The sequence below is a fragment of the Cynocephalus volans genome, chromosome 6 (genome assembly GCF_027409185.1).
Source record: "Cynocephalus volans isolate mCynVol1 chromosome 6, mCynVol1.pri, whole genome shotgun sequence".
Classification (NCBI taxonomy): Eukaryota; Metazoa; Chordata; class Mammalia; order Dermoptera; family Cynocephalidae; genus Cynocephalus; species Cynocephalus volans.
This window is the reverse complement of record NC_084465.1, coordinates 3284030-3301020: the sequence shown is the minus strand read 5'-3', so window position 1 is coordinate 3301020 and position 16991 is coordinate 3284030. Positions and strand designations below refer to the sequence as shown.

At 39.7% G+C, this 16991-nt stretch overlaps 1 protein-coding gene across 2 annotated transcripts in view; it reads left to right on the top strand.

The window, feature by feature from the left end:
- The window catches only part of RBM33 (RNA binding motif protein 33), a 118993-nt gene that overhangs the window by 54759 nt on the left and 47243 nt on the right, over positions 1 to 16991 (top strand). For both annotated transcript variants that reach the window (XM_063099613.1, XM_063099612.1), the window contains exons 7-9: positions 1558 to 1766; positions 5432 to 5720; positions 12229 to 12287. In XM_063099613.1, coding sequence (XP_062955683.1) covers positions 1558 to 1766; positions 5432 to 5720; positions 12229 to 12287 — 557 coding nt within the window. The remainder of the gene's footprint in view (positions 1 to 1557; positions 1767 to 5431; positions 5721 to 12228; positions 12288 to 16991) is intronic.

The window sequence follows — 16991 nt, the reverse complement described above, 5'->3', positions numbered from 1 at the left end:
TACATTGAGCTATATCTCTTTACTTTAGAATCTGGACATAGTTCAGAAAACACTTAAAGGGAAATTAACATTTCAGTTGAAGTTACAAATGTAATTTCCATCCTGTCATATTTTGGTGACCTTTTGTGACAGCTTGTCTCAATTGGAGGAAAGCATTTTTAGTTACTGATTAAAGATGTCATTTGAAACCATTTTATTACTGAGGATAGTGAAATTAATCTTGACACTCAGAACCACTAGAAAAATAATTGCTGATTCACTGCATAAAATGTGTGTGTGAACCAATCATGTAGTCAAGATTAGAATAAAAGTCTGTGCTGGTTAGAAGGAGATTAAATTTTCTTTCAAATGGGGTCTAGATTCATTTGAAGGGGAGGGGAATACCACAGAAACAATTTCAAGAAAATGAAATGTGGCTTATTTAGAGATTTTGGAAGAGTTCAGAGATGATGGTATCCAAGGTGTGGGGTAGACTCTGGTAGTATTTAAAATTTACCCTTCACTGAGGAAGAAAGTGTGAGAAGGCTTTTCAGCATTCAGTGACAGTTTGGAAAATATGCATTTATTAATGTAAGATCTATTGTCACAATTTAGATATTCCTATAAAATAAAGGGATCATGTTTGGATAAGGTGTTTCTTTCCCCCTTAGGAGAGTATGCCGTCTGAAGTTTCTTAGGGCCAGAGCTCATGTTTTTTGTATTCCTAAAGCATTGGCACAGAGGTGAGCAGCTACTGGATGCTCCACAGATGTTTGTATTAATGACGTTTTTAATGTGACTTTGCTGTCATTTGATATGGCTTTCATATCAGACTGCACGGATAGAAGTTGTCTTCACAGTGGAAAGTTTTTATAAAATTTGAAATGAAATAGTGTTAAACGAGTTTTCCATTCTTTATGAAATACCCTTAATTATTTGATTTAAGAGTGAATTTAATAATAGTTTTGTTTTTATATCAGAAGGATTGGGAATTTGTCCTTTTGAGTCTGTGTGCCATTGCATAATAATATTTCTTCTGGCTTCAATAAGATCATACTAGTGTAGGACTGGTGGAGACAGCTCCTGACCAGTGCCATATACCAGTGAAAGAGGAATTGATTGCAGAACGTTTAGCCATTTAAGGGCACTGGTTGTATTTAACTTCAGCCCCTTCTTTTTTAGCTTCACTTAACACATTTTAGTGGTCTCAGTTGAAAATACTGTAAAATTTATAGGCGATATTTGTATTTTATTACAAAGGAAAGCCTGTCTTTACTGTTAAAGAAGACTGCATGGATAGAGGTCTTCACAGTGGAAAAAAAATTTTTTTAATAAATATGAAAACTTGAAATAGTGTTAAATGAGTTTTCCATTCTTTGTGAAATTACCTTTAATTATTTGACTAATGGGTTGTGGTATTGCCAATTGTATCATACTTGCTACTGTTTAGTATTTATTGTGAGTGAAGCACTTGTCGTTCCAGAATTCCATTGTCACATATTTCGTTCCTGTTTTCTCCCTATAAATCTAGTTTGGGCCATTTGAAGGTATCTAACACATGTGCATCTTTTCAAATAGAGCTTTCAGCAGAAGCCAAAGCTGCATTGCTTGAATTTGAAGAAAGAGAGCGCCAGCATAAACAGGGGCGCTATGGCTCCAGGCGGGGAGGACGGAGAGGAGGCTCTCTCATGTGCCGTGGAATGGGAGACCAGAGGAGAGAGAGCAGTGAGAGGGCAAGAATGAAGGATCACAGACCTGCTCTGCTTCCCACGCAGCCTCCTGTCGTGGTAATGTTTATGATTCTGTTGTGATAGAACAAACGAATGCATGCTTTTGTGGGTACCATATTTTATGTTTCTCTCTCCTTTGTGTGAATAATTAAAGTTTAGTAGTAGAAGTAATGGCTAAAGTTTCTGTTTTATAGTTTATAATGTGATTTCATATGTAGTCTTAGAAATTCAGTTCTCCAGTAATCTGTCAGTAAAAAATAATCCTATACAACAGCTACTTCCAAAGGAAGAATTAGTGAGAGATCTGATGTCCTCGAATGACAAGAACGGCAGTGGAGCCTTTCTGTTATCTTCTGCTTCTAGATAGGCGCTTCTCCTAAGCACACTGTGTTGAAAATGCTGAACGTAGTACGTATAAAATATAGGCAGTTGTTTATTTTTATAAAAACAGTTTTCCTTTGCACTGTTTACCATAGGTTTTTCCTTAAATAGCAGTTTCTCTTACAGTAATTACCATGTCCTATTCCTAAAAATTTTTCATAATTTAGGAATAAATCATATAATTTCAACTTAATTAGAATTTCCTCTGTATCTCAAAGATGGGAAATCTCAGAAGCAAAGACAGGAATTGTAGTGTTGTTTTTGTTGTTGTTCTTTCAGTTAAGCTTTAGGGTTTTATAGCTTTTTCCTTCAGAAGTCAATCTTTATTTATTTAGTACGAATATGTGTCCATGTCTCATATTTTTATCTGAATTTTGGGGAAAACCACACTTTGCTTCTGTAGAAATGTATTTTAGGAGATATTCATTTGTGAAATAAAGTAGAAAGATGATTTTTGGTTTGAGCATGAGAATTGTAATTTGTTTGTAAAGTAGGGGAAAGGAGCAGGTAGGTTGATTACAGCATACAGAATTTGATGATGTTAGTAACTGCTGTTTGCTCATGCAACTGTTTTGTTCTTAAAAATCACTAATAGCAAAAAAGTTGGACCTTTAAGTTTTTTTCCCCTTTCCTGTCCTCTATTCCCACCCAAGCCCACACTTGTCAAATATTGAACAGCCGAGTCAGTTATTTTGGCCTCCTGGGGGGAAACTACACATAAGACCAGTATTTGCATAATTGTGTCTCCATGATTTTGGAGAAGTTACTGAACTGCCTGTTTTCTTATCCACAAAGGGAGGAAGGACATGCATTGCCTACCTCCTTCAGAGAGGCCGAACCGAGAGAATTTGAATGCTGTAGAAAATGTCCCAGAAGTTTAGGAGACCTGATGATGATGTATCTCTGGGTTCTAGTGTGACTGATCTGGACTGTTAGAGCTCACTATGAACTGGGAATAAACCAGACAGCTGGCCTAAGTCTGATGCAGCTTTGGACTGTAATCTTTGCTAGTCGGTGGTATATTAAAATTGCCAGTTTACTGAAAAGATCAGGGGTTTCTGAAGTGAACTTATCCTCGTCCCCTACTGTATTTCCTCCCATGTCACCAGCACCCTTGATCTTTTCACTCCCCAGCATAGAGTTGTGCTGTCTCCTTGACTGTTCACCCTCCAAAGTTCTGGAAAGAAGATTTTTAGCTCATGTCTGTGCTTCTGCCCATTTGCTCAGTCCTCTGCTTCCTGGATTTCGTTCTTTTCACTCCTGAACAGTGCTCTCAGAGTTGCCACCTTGCCTTCTCTCACCTCTTGTACTTCTGGACTATGTTCTGGGGCATTATTGATTATCTTTTTTTTTTTTTTCTGAGCCACTCCTTTTTGGGTGAATGAGATTTTGGGTGTACTCTCTTATCTTCTAGAATCATTCCTTCTTTTTCTCCTTTGATCTTTCTCTTCCTTCCTTATTTAAATTTTTATTTTTTAATTGACAAATAATTGCATGTGTTTATGAGGTACAGTGTGATGATATGATGTATGTATACATTGTGGAATGATTATATCAAGCTAATTAACATATCCATCATCTTAAATACTTATTTCTTTGAAATCCCTTTTTCTTTAATTGCATTGTTTCTCAGGGTTTTGTTCTTAGTCATTTTTTAAGTCAGCATTCTCACTCGGCAGCATTGTCCTTCCCATCACCTGCCATGTCTGTGTGAGTCTTAGTTTCCGGCCTAACCTCTTTCCAGTTCTGGTTTCTCCATTTGCCAACTGTCCCTATACCTCTCCACATGGATGTTTTGCAGGCCCCAGTCTTCACTTGTTTAAAACAACACCTGATCTTTCCCTCAAAACTTCATTATGCTCTTGAATTAATGACCATGCATTGTGGTCATTCCCAGTTTAATAAAATTTAAGTTGCATGTCCCATTGTCAGTTAATGTGCTCTCCATGGGAATACAGTGTTGCATAAGATAGATAAGATCCCCACTCTCACTGCAGGTGTGCACTTTCCAAATGTGATGAGTTAGAGAAGGGAACATGCTGCATTCTGGGAGCGTGTATGGCAGCAGGTTTCAACTGGTACTGGAATCTTTGGAAAAGTCCTCCCCGAGGGGGCAAGATAGATACAATTTAGTTTTGAAATTCTACTCATTCTTCTTCTGGAATTTCTTCTTGCTCTTTGTCAGACCTTGGCCATTTCTTTCATTCAGTCCTTGCCACAGCCTATTAAGTATATGGTCTCTCTTCTGTCTTCTTTACTCGGTTCCATCTCACACACTGTGATCATCTTCCTACCAAAGAGATCATCAGTGATTCATTATACACATTGTACGTGTATGGCCTAATAATGGATGGTTTACGTGGAATTCAAAGGACCTCTGTAATTTGGCAGCATCCCAGGGAAAGCAGCATGTTGAATTAGACGTAGTGTTCTACTGCTAATTAGCTATGTGGCCAGTTTGATTAGTGGTTAAAAGCAAAACTTGTGGAATCTGATTGTCTGAATTCCAGTTCCAGCTCTTCTGCTTACCAGCTACTTAGATCTTGTAAAAGGAGGTTAATAAATAGCACCTACTTCATAGGATTGTTGTGAACTAGGTCAATTACTTTCTTTACTGACTTTACAACAGGCACTTAAAATGTGGGCAGGGCTTAGCACATGGCAACTGGTGCTGTTGCTGGTTTGACCACTCCTGTGTGATTTTCACACTCTCGCCTTCTTTCCTTCTCTTTCTCTGTGGCTGCAGCCGTCCTGGTTTCCTCCTAATTTACCAAACAGGTTGGTCTTTCCTGCCTCTGCCTCTTTCCGGTTATTCTGCTGCTTATTCTGCACGGCATGTCTCTCCTCTTCCTCCATTGGTCGCCACCTTCTCAAAGATGCTTCCTCCCATCCCCTAATGAAGTTAATATCTCTTCAGCCCTGTCCTTTTCTGACATTTCTTTTCTGTGGCAGGTTCCTCATGCATGTTCCCATCTGCCTCACCAGGTGTCCTGGAGGAGGACCAGGGGTGTGGGTTCCTTTTTTGTCCCCAGTGCAGGGCTTTGCTCGTTGTAGGCAGTGCTGTTTGCTGAACTGAACTTTTTTCTTTCAAAATACATGCTGGGTGTTTTGAGGCTGCCATTTTTCCTCCTTGCCTTGAGGTTGACTCGGTTGTGAGACCATAGCCTACACTGTGAATAGGCGGAATGGCCTATGTATCCTGCTGTTTCTATACGAGTTGCTAAGATAAACTTATTTCTTAAATTGAAACCTTTGAAGTTTAATAAATGTGAATGTGTAAAAGCATTCTTTTACTTTTCTTCTGAATGTTTATTTCTGTGGATGTTTTTTGTGATTTTTAGACTCATTCTCCAAGATTAATTCCTCCGCCACAGCCACAGCCTCCCCCTCCACCGCCGCCGCCCCCTCCTCAGCAGCAGCCGATCAGAAGTTTGTTCCAGCAGCAGCAGCTGCAGCCTCTGCTCCCCTTGCAGCACCCGCACCACCCCTCCCCGCCTCAGGGGATGCACATGCCTCCCCAGATAGAGACCCCGAGAATAATGATGACCCCTCCACCCGTGACACCTCAGCAGCCTAAGAACATCCATATCAATCCACACTTCAAAGGGACGGTGGTCACTCCTGTTCAAGGTATGTGTTTTCTTCTACTGTGGTGATGTTTCAGGTTCCTTTGCCTCTAAACGCGTTCACCAGTTTCACTGGAGCCATTACTGTGGCAAGTAGTTTCCATGTTCAAGCTTGTGAGGGTGAATTGTGTTCCTCGGCTCCTTCCTCCTTTGCGTAGACACATTTTAGCTCGATGGGCCAAGTTCATTTGTTTAAAAATGTGTGTCTCTTACTCTATGACTGAGGGGAAGGGACTGAGAGAGCACACTCAGTGTGAGGAACATGTTGGAGGCAATCACTGAGGTCTGAGCTGTGGCACTTCATCAGTCTCATGGTGAGAACGCTTGCTGTAGCAAGTGTCCCTCTTGGGTTCCATTCAGCGTGTCCCCCTTTGTTTCCAATGTCAGCTGGTAGGGAGGGACAAACCCATCCTTTAATTGTTAATTGCAGTGGAATTACTGCTGGTTTTATTAAAGAAACATGTTTATTGAGATACTACTCTATCCCTGGCATTTGTGTTATATTGGTGAACAGAACAGACAAAGCACTCTACAGTCATGCTCTCACTTTCTAGCAGAAAGACAGTCAATAAGCAATAAACCTAATAAATAAGGATTTTATGTGGCATGTTAGAAGGTGAAAATGCAGTGAAAGAAATAGAGCAGAATAGGGGGGAAGGGGCACGAATAGGGGGAAGGGCTAATGTCTTAAATAGGATGATCAGGGTGGGCTTCCCTGAGCAGTTGAGATTGAAGGACACTAGGAAGTGAGCATTGTGACTGTTCCAGGGAAGGAGGCTGCAGGCAGAGGGATGAGCAAGTGCGGAGGGGCTTACTCAGGGTGAGACCATGCCTGCATGTTGAGTGACCCAAAGGAGACCAGCGTGACTTGAGTGGGGTCATAAAAGCAGAGAAGAAATTTAGCACCCAGGTCACATGGGGCCTCTGAGCCATCCCAAGGACTTTAGCTTTTACTCTGAGCAAAATGGGCAGTGACCAGGGGGGCTTGAGCAGAGGAGTGACACGACATGGTGTATGTTTTACAAGGATCAACTTGCTGTTGTTCTAGAGGGGGCTGTAGGGTGGCAAGGGTGGAATTGTGTGTCTAGCGAGGAGGTGACTCCAGGAGTCCAGGGTGCAGGCGCTAGAGGCTCAGATCAGCATGATAGCAGGTGGTGAGGCATGCTCAGATGCTGGATGGAGTGGGAAGAGGGAGCCAGTAGGGTTTGCTGATGGATGGGATGATGGGGGTGGGGAGAGAGAAGGCACTACAGCTCCAGGGGGGCCCGAGTGCTTGGAGGGGTGGAGTTGCCACGAGGTGGCGGGGAGACCAAAAATTCTGTTCTGGGTGTGTTAAATTTGAGTTACCAACTGCACGTGCCTGTGGAGGTGTCTAGTAGACAACTGAAGAGTTCAGATGAAGGGTCCAAACTCAAGGTACAAACTGGACAACTGTTGGCATGTAGGTGGATCTGGAGCCTGCACCCAAGTAAGAGGCCCTGGAGTTGGGATGTTGGTGTGTGGGGACCAAGGACTCGACATGAGAGGTGGGGGCAAGAGGAGAGCCTGGCAGAGGAGCTGGGAGGAGGAACGAGTGTAGTGGGCGAGGATGGAGGAAGGAAGCGGTGGCCACGGGGCGGGTGGGGCCCACCACTGACGGGTCAGTGGGGTGCAGACTGCCCTTAGGGGTAGGGAGGTTTTAGGGGTTTGATGGGAGGGCTTTGAAGTGGAGTGGGGAAGTACAGGCCTGACTGAGATGGGGCGCAGAACTGGAGGTCATTGTGTGACCAGCTTTGACAGTGCTTTGCTGAAACAGAAGTTAGGTGATAATTGATGGGAGGAAGTGGGCTTGAGAGAAAGTTTTTTATTTTAAGATGGGGAAAAGTAACATTGTATGCTTACAGAAAAAACTAGTTGTGATAATTGATGGGAGGAAGTGGGCTTGAGAGAAAGTTTTTTATTTTAAGATGGGGAAAAGTAACATTGTACGCTTACAGAAAAAAACTAGTTGAGAAGGGAAAAAAAACACTGATGTAGGTGAGACAGGAGCCTTGTCTGGCTAGGACCGTGTGCACAGAGGCAGGCGTGCTGGGACTTGAGTATAGGGGGCTGGGGAGGTCAAGGAGTCTGAAGTTCTTTCCTGATTGCTTCAGCAAGCAGCACACAGCCAAGGGCAGTGAGGTAGGAGGATGTGTCAAGGCCTGAGGAGGGAAGTTAGGAAGTCCTCTAGGGGAGGAGAAGAGTCCTGTGTTGGGTGTGGAATAGACAGCTGGGTTTACCAGGGCTGTGCTTAACAATGCCCTGGACGGCAGGCGGTGCATACGGTGGTGAGCTCTGGAGGGTACGGAGGGTGCAGTAGGTGCAGGGGGAGGAGAGAGTGTACAGGAGGGGATCGCAGAGTTTTGCAGAGCTTAGTGAGTGTTTGCATCAGGGTCCTGGCAGGAGGAGTGAGGTGGAAAGATAGAAAGTAGTGCTAAGAAGTGGGCTGTGTGGAGACAGTGGAAAGCAAGGTGGCAGTCGATGATGTAATGGCCATAAAGACTGGCAGCTGAGGTAGCATGGACCTGAGAGGCAGGGCACTGGAAGGACCCTCTCTGTATCTGTTCAAAGAGCCGAGACACTGCCTGGATGAGCACGCAAGATGGCAGCAGTGAAGCAGAAGTTGAGTTCCCTGAGACACCAGGGGTGCAGTGAATGGTGGGGATGTCATTTGATGACATGAGGTTCAGGGTGGAGTCTACACACAGTGGTGAGATCAAGAAGGAGCCCACCCGACCTCCAGACCCTGCAAGAAGCTGCCACTTAGCAGGGCCTCAGGGGAGAGTCTAGTTTGCATTAGAGCAAGAAGGTGGAGGGACTGAAGGATGTCATAGATTCTGCTGGTGGTGAACTTGGGATTCCAAAGAGTGTGGGGGATACATTTCAGAAGTTAGGAGAAGCCTAAGACAGGACTTGTGGATGATGTCCAGTGGCCTGGAGCCTGGGACTGTTCCATACCGACATGCTCAGGTCAGAAGCATCATGAGGTTATCCTGTGGGCTTGGAGCAGCAGGCTGTGATGGTGGCCCTGGGTAGGACGTTATGGACCCCTGTTGACTGTGTGGGTTACCATCAGGAGACTGCTTTTGTTTGACAGCAGGCCATTTGGCATGGCAGAGAAATAGGAGGTTATAAAGCGTGATCAGCTCCTCTGGGTCCTCCTTCCCAAGGAGGAGCTAACGTAACTCATTCCACTGTGTGTCCCCATGTGCGTCACAGCTCTTCCCACCTGTGTTAGAATAACTCATGACCCTCGTCCTCATGCATGGCTCTGAGCATCCGAAGGGCAGGCAGTGTACGTGCATCACGGGCCAGCATGATGCCTATGTCTCATTTAGTAGCTGTGAGGGAGTGGGGGAAGGATGGTGCTCATTAAAATAATCTTTGCATTTTATCTACGTTGTTTCCCTTAACTGGAACTGTAGTAAATCTAATTTGTCAGAATAATTTACTTACCCAGCATCTGCTATTGTTGTGTTATTTCCCTGTAAAATTCAGTGGAAAACAGGCAGTTGGTAAAATGCACAGATTTTCTAACAAAAATAAAATAGTATTACAACTACAGAGTGGCAAATCTATAAAGAAACCCTGAGATATCTTCTGGGCATGAAAATGGTGTCCCTTGCCAAAAGTCAACAGTCTTAATAGGTAAAGAATGCAGGCTTTGCACCCCAAAGGTCATGCATGATTCATTAATTACAAGGTCAGCTTTCTGACAAAAGTTTTAAACTCTTAGAACCAGCTAAATTTTTTTTCTCCTAGAAGCCAGGCACTTCAGTGCTTCATGTTCCTTCTCTTTAACTCACCTTTGATCTTCAGAGGTGCACTGATGCAGGGAGAGTAAAAATCATCCTTGCTGGATGCAGATACGTAGCACTTTTGAGGCAGTTGTTTATCCACTCATAAATGAGTGAGCTTACATAGAAATCTACATTTTTTAGAGTGAGGCCATCAACATGTCTTCTGTACATGTAAGATATATAGATTAAACCAGCGGTTCTTAGAGACTTATGTGAATAAAAGTACATTTAAAAATCTTTTTGTAAAAAAAATTAACAATATATAGTCATCTTTTCCTGATGGCACAGTTTCTTTTTGAGGAAGAAGAACATTCCATTATGTTATGATTTATTTAACCAGTTTTGATGGAAATTCAACTTGTTTTCCATATTTTTACTACGATAATTATTGTAATGAATTGAAAATTTATGTTAGTCCATTAAATACATGGGACAACAAGGATATAAATATTAAATATCAGATATTCAAATTCAAGGTTCAACTAGACTGTTCTCTCATATTACGAGATTTAAATTCTCTTCTGCCCATAGTGGTGCAAGGAGGCAGTTGGGTAGCCTTGTCTTCCTGCTTCCAAAGCCAGCTGCTCACAGGGCCCGGGCGTGGGCAGTTTGCAGTCACCCGGACATTCTGACCAAGGCTTCTTTCTGGGCTGGACCACTGTCTGATCTGCTCTGGTCACACCTGTTCTCAGATACTCTCTTTAGTCAGCTGTTATTCTTTTTCTCTTCTCTTTTGTTGTTTTTTTACACACTTTATGTATCTTTTTTTTTTTTAAAGGAGAAAAAAGGCTTACACTTTATGGAAATAACCAGCTCATCAGAGGCTTCTGTGTGAGCAATCCATTCATTATAATTAGATTTCTTCCCAGAGGTCTCACCTCAACTTCTTGCTGTTATTCCCCAAGTTAAAGAGGCTTAACATTTTTACCCTTTCATTGTATTAGAATTATTTGATAGGTATTGACATTTAGATTCCAAGTTAATACGAGTGGTACATGTGACAGAGTTCTTGAAGATCTGGGTGTTTTATATTTGGTACTTAATTTTTAAAATCCTGTCTTTATATTATTTAATGTGTAAGTTTTTTCTTCCTCACCTTCATTGTAATCTTCTGAGGTTAGAGATATTCTTGTGTTTTCTTTCTCTGCTTCAGAGACATAACTGATGTACTTCTAGCTGTGTGGAATTGGGGAGAGTGGATTTCATTTTACTTAAAGTCTTGCAAATTGATCCTCTCTAATTTTGAAATTTTGACTCACTAGATTAGTCTCTCAGGGGAGGGATAGATTTCTGCCATTTTTACATTTTGTAAAAGTAAGCTTCTCTTAGTCAAGCTTTGCATTGACCATCACTTTAAATTGAACCTGTGGAAGTATGATGTTAATTATGAGGCTGATGTGCAGAATTCCTTGAGTAATCATAGTAAATTAAAAATAGCTCATCCTACCACTCTATTTTTGAAGTAATTTTGGTGGACTATTAAGATGTATCATTTCTATATTTCTCATTCACCAGAAACTTAAATTAAAACATGCTACCTTGCAAACCTTACCTGATGTGTCTCAGTCTGCTAAGGCTGCCATAACAAGTACCACGGACTGAATTTATTTCTCACAGGTCTGGAGCCTACAAGTCCGAGGTCAAGGTGTGGGCAGGCCTGGTTCTCCTGAGGCCTCTTTCCTTGGCTTGTCATTGGCCACCTTCTCCCTGGGTCCTCACATGATCTTCCCTTTCTGTGTGCGTGCAAGTCTGTGTCTAAATTTCCCTGTCTTATAAGGACACTAGTCAGGTTGGATTAAGTCCCACCTTAAAGACCTCAGTTTATCTTAATTACCTGTTTAAAGACCTTATCTCCAAATGTCACATTCTGAGGTACTGGGGCTTGGGGCTTCAACATACAGTTTGGGGTGAAGTTGAGGCAGGGCATGTAGTTCAGCCTGCAACACCTGACAATCAGAGTTTTCTTGGTGCATCTGGCAGCACATTTTAGTGGAAGGTGATGAGTTTTCTTCACAATCAAGATCAGTATATCACGTCCTAACACACATCTGGATTTAGCCCCGATGTGTGAAACTGACATCTAGCTTCTTCCCTGTTTTGAAATATCTACTTAAAAATAGTTTGATTTCTTGTTCTTCTGGTAGATTGATGGGAGTTCTGCTCATTTAAAACAAAAAACGAACTAAAACTGGCATAGTAGATTGTTTAGTAGTCCTTTGTAACAGTATGTGAGCATTTTCTCCGGTTTCCAGAGTCTATTTTCCTTTCCCTGCCTCATTTCCTCCCTCCCTCCCTTTCTCTCTTTCATGATTTTAGAAGATTTACATTTGTATATGATCGAGGTAGGAAAATGTAACTGGGGCTTGATAGCCCGAGTAACCTGGATAGGAATGTGAGAAACAAACGAGATATGAGGAATACTGTCTTCTGTTGCAAGATAGTTTAATTCTGAGCACTAATTCGCCACCGCACTTTCAGCATTGCCTGTGCTGCTGTGTGCTGAAAAGAAAACTTATGCTCTACCCTTTCTTTTCATGGAACTGTTAAAAATACTAAGTGCTCTAGCTTAAGTGTACACATTATATATTATTCTCTGTACTATATACCCAGTATGTGTTTTATATTACACTTCCCATATTGTCTTCCTTTTCCAGTGGATAAAGTGTATTTGTAACGCAAGTTGTTTTCTCGCAGTGCCCTTGCTGCCAGTTCCAAGCCAGCCGAGACCTGCCGTGGGACCCCAGAGATTCCCGGTGAGTAGCAGCTGCTGCTTCTGCTCTGACAGGGATGAGCACACATTTCCTAAGAAATAGTAATATAGCACATTCAAGGGGGTCCAGCCAAATATAACCTGAAGGATTTGTAAATATTGACAATAATTTCTGCAGTGGAAAATGTTTGTCAAAAGCTTAAGGTCAATGGATTTTTGAGAGTGGAATTAATTTTGTTTAACTGTAAAATTGTTGAATCAGGATCATGAGTGGAATGCTTTTCATCTTAGAGAATATGAATTCTGATTTTATTATTTCCTTGTGTCAAGAGGGAAAGGGCCTTGCTTTATTAGAGGAACTGTGTGTCTGTGTGTGTGTTGTGTGTGTCCCTGCATGCAGGCACATGGGCATTTGTGTATATGTGGGTCTGTGTGTGAAATTCTAGGGAATAAAAATGAGATTTCTGTTTGTTTTTCAAAAGAACCTCCAAAGTCTTAATGAGCCATTAGTTTACATTTTAAAATGAAGGTGTTTAAGTATTTTTAAAAGAAAGTACACAGTCTCTCTTCCTCTTTCTGCCATTCACTTGTACATGCAGAGACATGCACACTTTCCTGTATTTTTCATAATTTTATCCATTCTCACATGTTTTAGCTAGAAGAAAAATGTTCATTAACTAGTTGTGTTTGTTCAAATGTACACCTTTTATTTTATTTGAACTTTTGGTTGATTTGATATATGGTTTGTTTATGGTTTTATTAATCCAGTGAGTACATATTCTTTTTAAAAACAGTGTGGAAAAAAATGGAACAGACCATGTAATTTTAATGCCATTTGAACAGAGGTAGTCTTATATTTAGGCTAAATAATCTGATTTTCAGGAAATATCTAAATGGCCTATTTGAATGTTTAGCTTTTTTACTTCAGCAGATAGCATTTTTAGCATTTAGCCAAAAAGTTTAAATGAAGGATCTGAGTGTATAATCAGGTGATTAGTCAAAAAATAAAGTAAGTATTGGATTTAAGGTTTAGAGTATTTTTTAGAAACTTTCTTGATTTGTAGTTATCATTTATAAATTATATAGTTTCCGAAGCTGGCTCTTTGTGGTGTCATTTCTTTATATTTAGCTTTTTTTTTTCTGTAGATTACTTACTAAATTCTAAAAATTAGTTATTTTTAAAAAATTAAGTGGCATTTATTGAGTTCCAATCCCTATTGAAAGCACTTGTTTAAAAAGCTGTTTTATTAATTGCATTACCCAAGCATGTATGGTTTTAGTCATTGGATACTTTTCTTCTAAGGTAGTTTACCTGCTATTTGTAAAGCACCAACATTTTAAGTACTTCTTGTTTTTTCTCAGGATCGTGAACATCTCTGTTAAAATCATTATTGGACTTGTTTTCATGCTTTATTTGGACTATAGGGATACAATTTGATGTGAAAAAGCAATTGTAATTTAAGAAATAAATGTAAAACAATGTTGTATGTAATTGATGTGTTTATAAAAAAAGATGTTTACTACTATAAAATTAGAATAGTCACTTGGAATTTTCATTTACTTTTAGTTTTCATTTGTGCAGATATGATTGTATTTGATACCAGAAAACCTCATAAAACTTTCAGGATGTTAAAAGAGGGGATAACAGGAGAAAATTTTTGTGAGAAATTGAATGTATTTTTAAGTTATATAGTGCTCTGAGGATGGCAAATATTGCTGAACTGCAATTGGAAAAGTTTCTGCAAGGTGTAATGTTTTTTGTTTTTGAGATGGGAAGTGTGTGTGGGTGATAGGAAGTAGTTGGGTTAGAAATTAGCTACCCGTATGATATAATTTGAGAGATATCCTCTTTAGCTCAGGTACTTACCACTGTTTAACAGGTATTGTATCTTTCTTTAAGCCTCAAATGCAGTAGCTTAAGCTTAAGTGACAGTGAACTTGTGGTGTAGAAAATGCAGTGTTCTACTTATTTCTGTTATCAGTCTCCCTTAGAGACAGTAGTCGAATGTGGAATCTATTTTTTAAAAATACAGTAGAGGTATTATGTTATTAAAAAGTTCACCAATCTATGAGGGGTCTTCCAAAAGTTCATGGAGAGATTTTGTATTATCTTTTAATTCCATTTTTTCACAAACTTTTTGAAGTGCCCTGGTATTGTTGGGGAGGGAGATAAATTCTAGTCTTTCTCCTCTCTTTTTATTTATAAGCCAGATCTTTGTTGAGTAAAATTATTTTTCCTTTTTCTACTTCTAGATTAAACTTGCCTACTATGAATATAAGTTTAATTTTGTAAACATTTAATGAGGGTATACTTTATTGCCAAGTGCTCTGCATAGTGCTAGTCCCTAAACTATAAGATGAACTAAGCATAATTAAATAAAGCCAAACTTATGCTCTTGAACTAATTTTCACTGGAGTAAAATTGTAAAATAATGAACACAGTATTGTTGTGGCTGGTTAAAGTGCTTTGGAGATGTGTTATTGATGGCCATGTGCTCTGTAGGCTCTATCCTGGTACTTATGGACAGCCATCTATCCTTTACTTTCTGTGCTAGTACTTTTCTGTGGTTGGCCTTCAATTAGTGTTCATTAAATTGAATTGTGCTTTATAAAATGGCTAAGTACACACACACACACACACACACACACACACACACACACACACACACACACACACACACACACACACACACACACACACAAATTGACGAAAAATTCAAGTTAGGAAGCCAAATTTCAGATTTATTATAGGTTCTGTTTGCATCAGTGTAGTTCCTTGGTACACAAAAATAGATTTGAATTCAGAAATCTATGCACCGGTTTTCATGAAATTGGCAGTTGAGGAAAGCTGGGTTCATTGTGATCTTGTCTTTCCCCAGCCTAAACCCCTTTCAGTGAATTCCCATTAATCCTAGGATAGGTAGTGTTAGGTTCAAAGCTTTATACAGTACATATGTGGCTTCCTCATGTTAGTGAGAGTGTGAGTTTACTTGCGTTTGTGTGATTATCTGGTAATGTCTGTAGATAACACTTTTGCACAGAGTCCCAGTCATATTGTGCTCAGTGGTGCAGACTAAGTCATGAGCCTTGTACACCGACGGCATGAATATATAGTTTCTGATTCAGTGTACACGGGAATTTAGTATTGAGTTATCTTGCCACTTATTAGGAGCCCTACATAGAATGAGTAGAGAAGGGGTGTATATTTTAATTTTTGTATTTTTTACTAATTTTTGTTGTTTTCAGGCGTGCATATGTGAATTTGTGTAGCTGAATTACGTCATGTGTATTTAACTATATAAGATTTCAACTCTAGACCCAGTTACTAAAGAGAAAAAAAGGCAGACAATAGATAAAGTGCCAGCAGATTTCTAAATTTTAAAGGATCTAGGATACATTTGGTATTCATGCTAAGGTGTTCCTTCTTTTCCCCAACAGTGATAAACTTTACTTTCTTAAAAGTCAATTTTGTTTGACAATTTTTATAAAAACTTTAGAAATACTTAGTTTAGAACTAGTATGTGTAGAAATTTTCTAGAAATTTAGAAAATTCTGGAAATCTGGTGATAATGCCTCCAGTTTTTAAATTAAACATCACAGAGAACTCTAGGCAATCCAATATGAAACACTATTTTTTAGTGTTTGAAGTTATCTAAAATGTTTTAAAATTGTTACTAAAGTTATTTTTAAAAATTCAAATCCTAGGCCAAAATATGGTATCCTGGGCTATGCTTAATGTAAAGACTAATGTTTTTATTTCCTGTTAATTAATATTTAGAGAATTGAGTAAACAATTTTTAAAACAGATTTGAATGTCAAAGTCATAAATGTCATAAGAAAAGGATCTTTATTTTTGATCATTTTGGAAAAAACTGCTTTAACCCGTGGCACCTAAGCTGTCAGTTCTCTCATCACTTTAGTCTGCGCTCAGATGGGCTTTCTTCCCTCTTCCCTTGTTTGAGGAACCTCTGTCTGAAAACTAGATTCATGTACCTTATTTTAGTTAGGGATACAGCTGTTATTGCTCAACTCTGAAATGTTTCTTCTCATTCCAGCTTTTATTCCCAGTAACCATTTTTTTTTTTCAAATGAAAGTTAGGAGTCTTTTTTGCAAGTTTAAAGTATATCTCAACTGATAGCATGTCAATGAAAGAATTTTCATACCAGAATATTAATCTTCCAGTACTGACCAGCCACCAAAAGAAAAAAAAAAGTTAATCTTACAATCTTCCATGTATCTCAGATATTTAAGTAGTGAATACACTTACAGGAGCTGATTGGCGCAGGAAGTAACGTACATCCTTAGGGATTATGCAAGTCCTATATGAATGACTTCTCCATTTCGGCTTCTTTGCTCTGCGAAGTCTTTCTGTCCAGCCTCTTACCATCTAGCAGTCCACTTGCTGGAAGCATATCCATTCATGCCAGGACCTTTGAATGTAATTGCACAAGACATTTTTGTGTGTGTTTTTTATAGGAACATGGGGCAGGGAAGGCTAGTTTACTTTCTGAAAGAAAGACTTTATCTCTTTCTGTTTGAATTCTGTTTTCAATTCCGATGTTCTTTGTTTAACAAGTTAATTAGTCTTACTGGTTTCTCTTTTCACAGAGGCTTTATACTGTTTGTTTTTGTCATAAATATAGAGTTATAAGTCCTTTCCTTATCCATGAGTATATTTTCCTGTCATGTAATTGTCCTCAAAGATTTTTATTTTTAAAGTTTGCAAACATTATTTAAAAAAGTAAC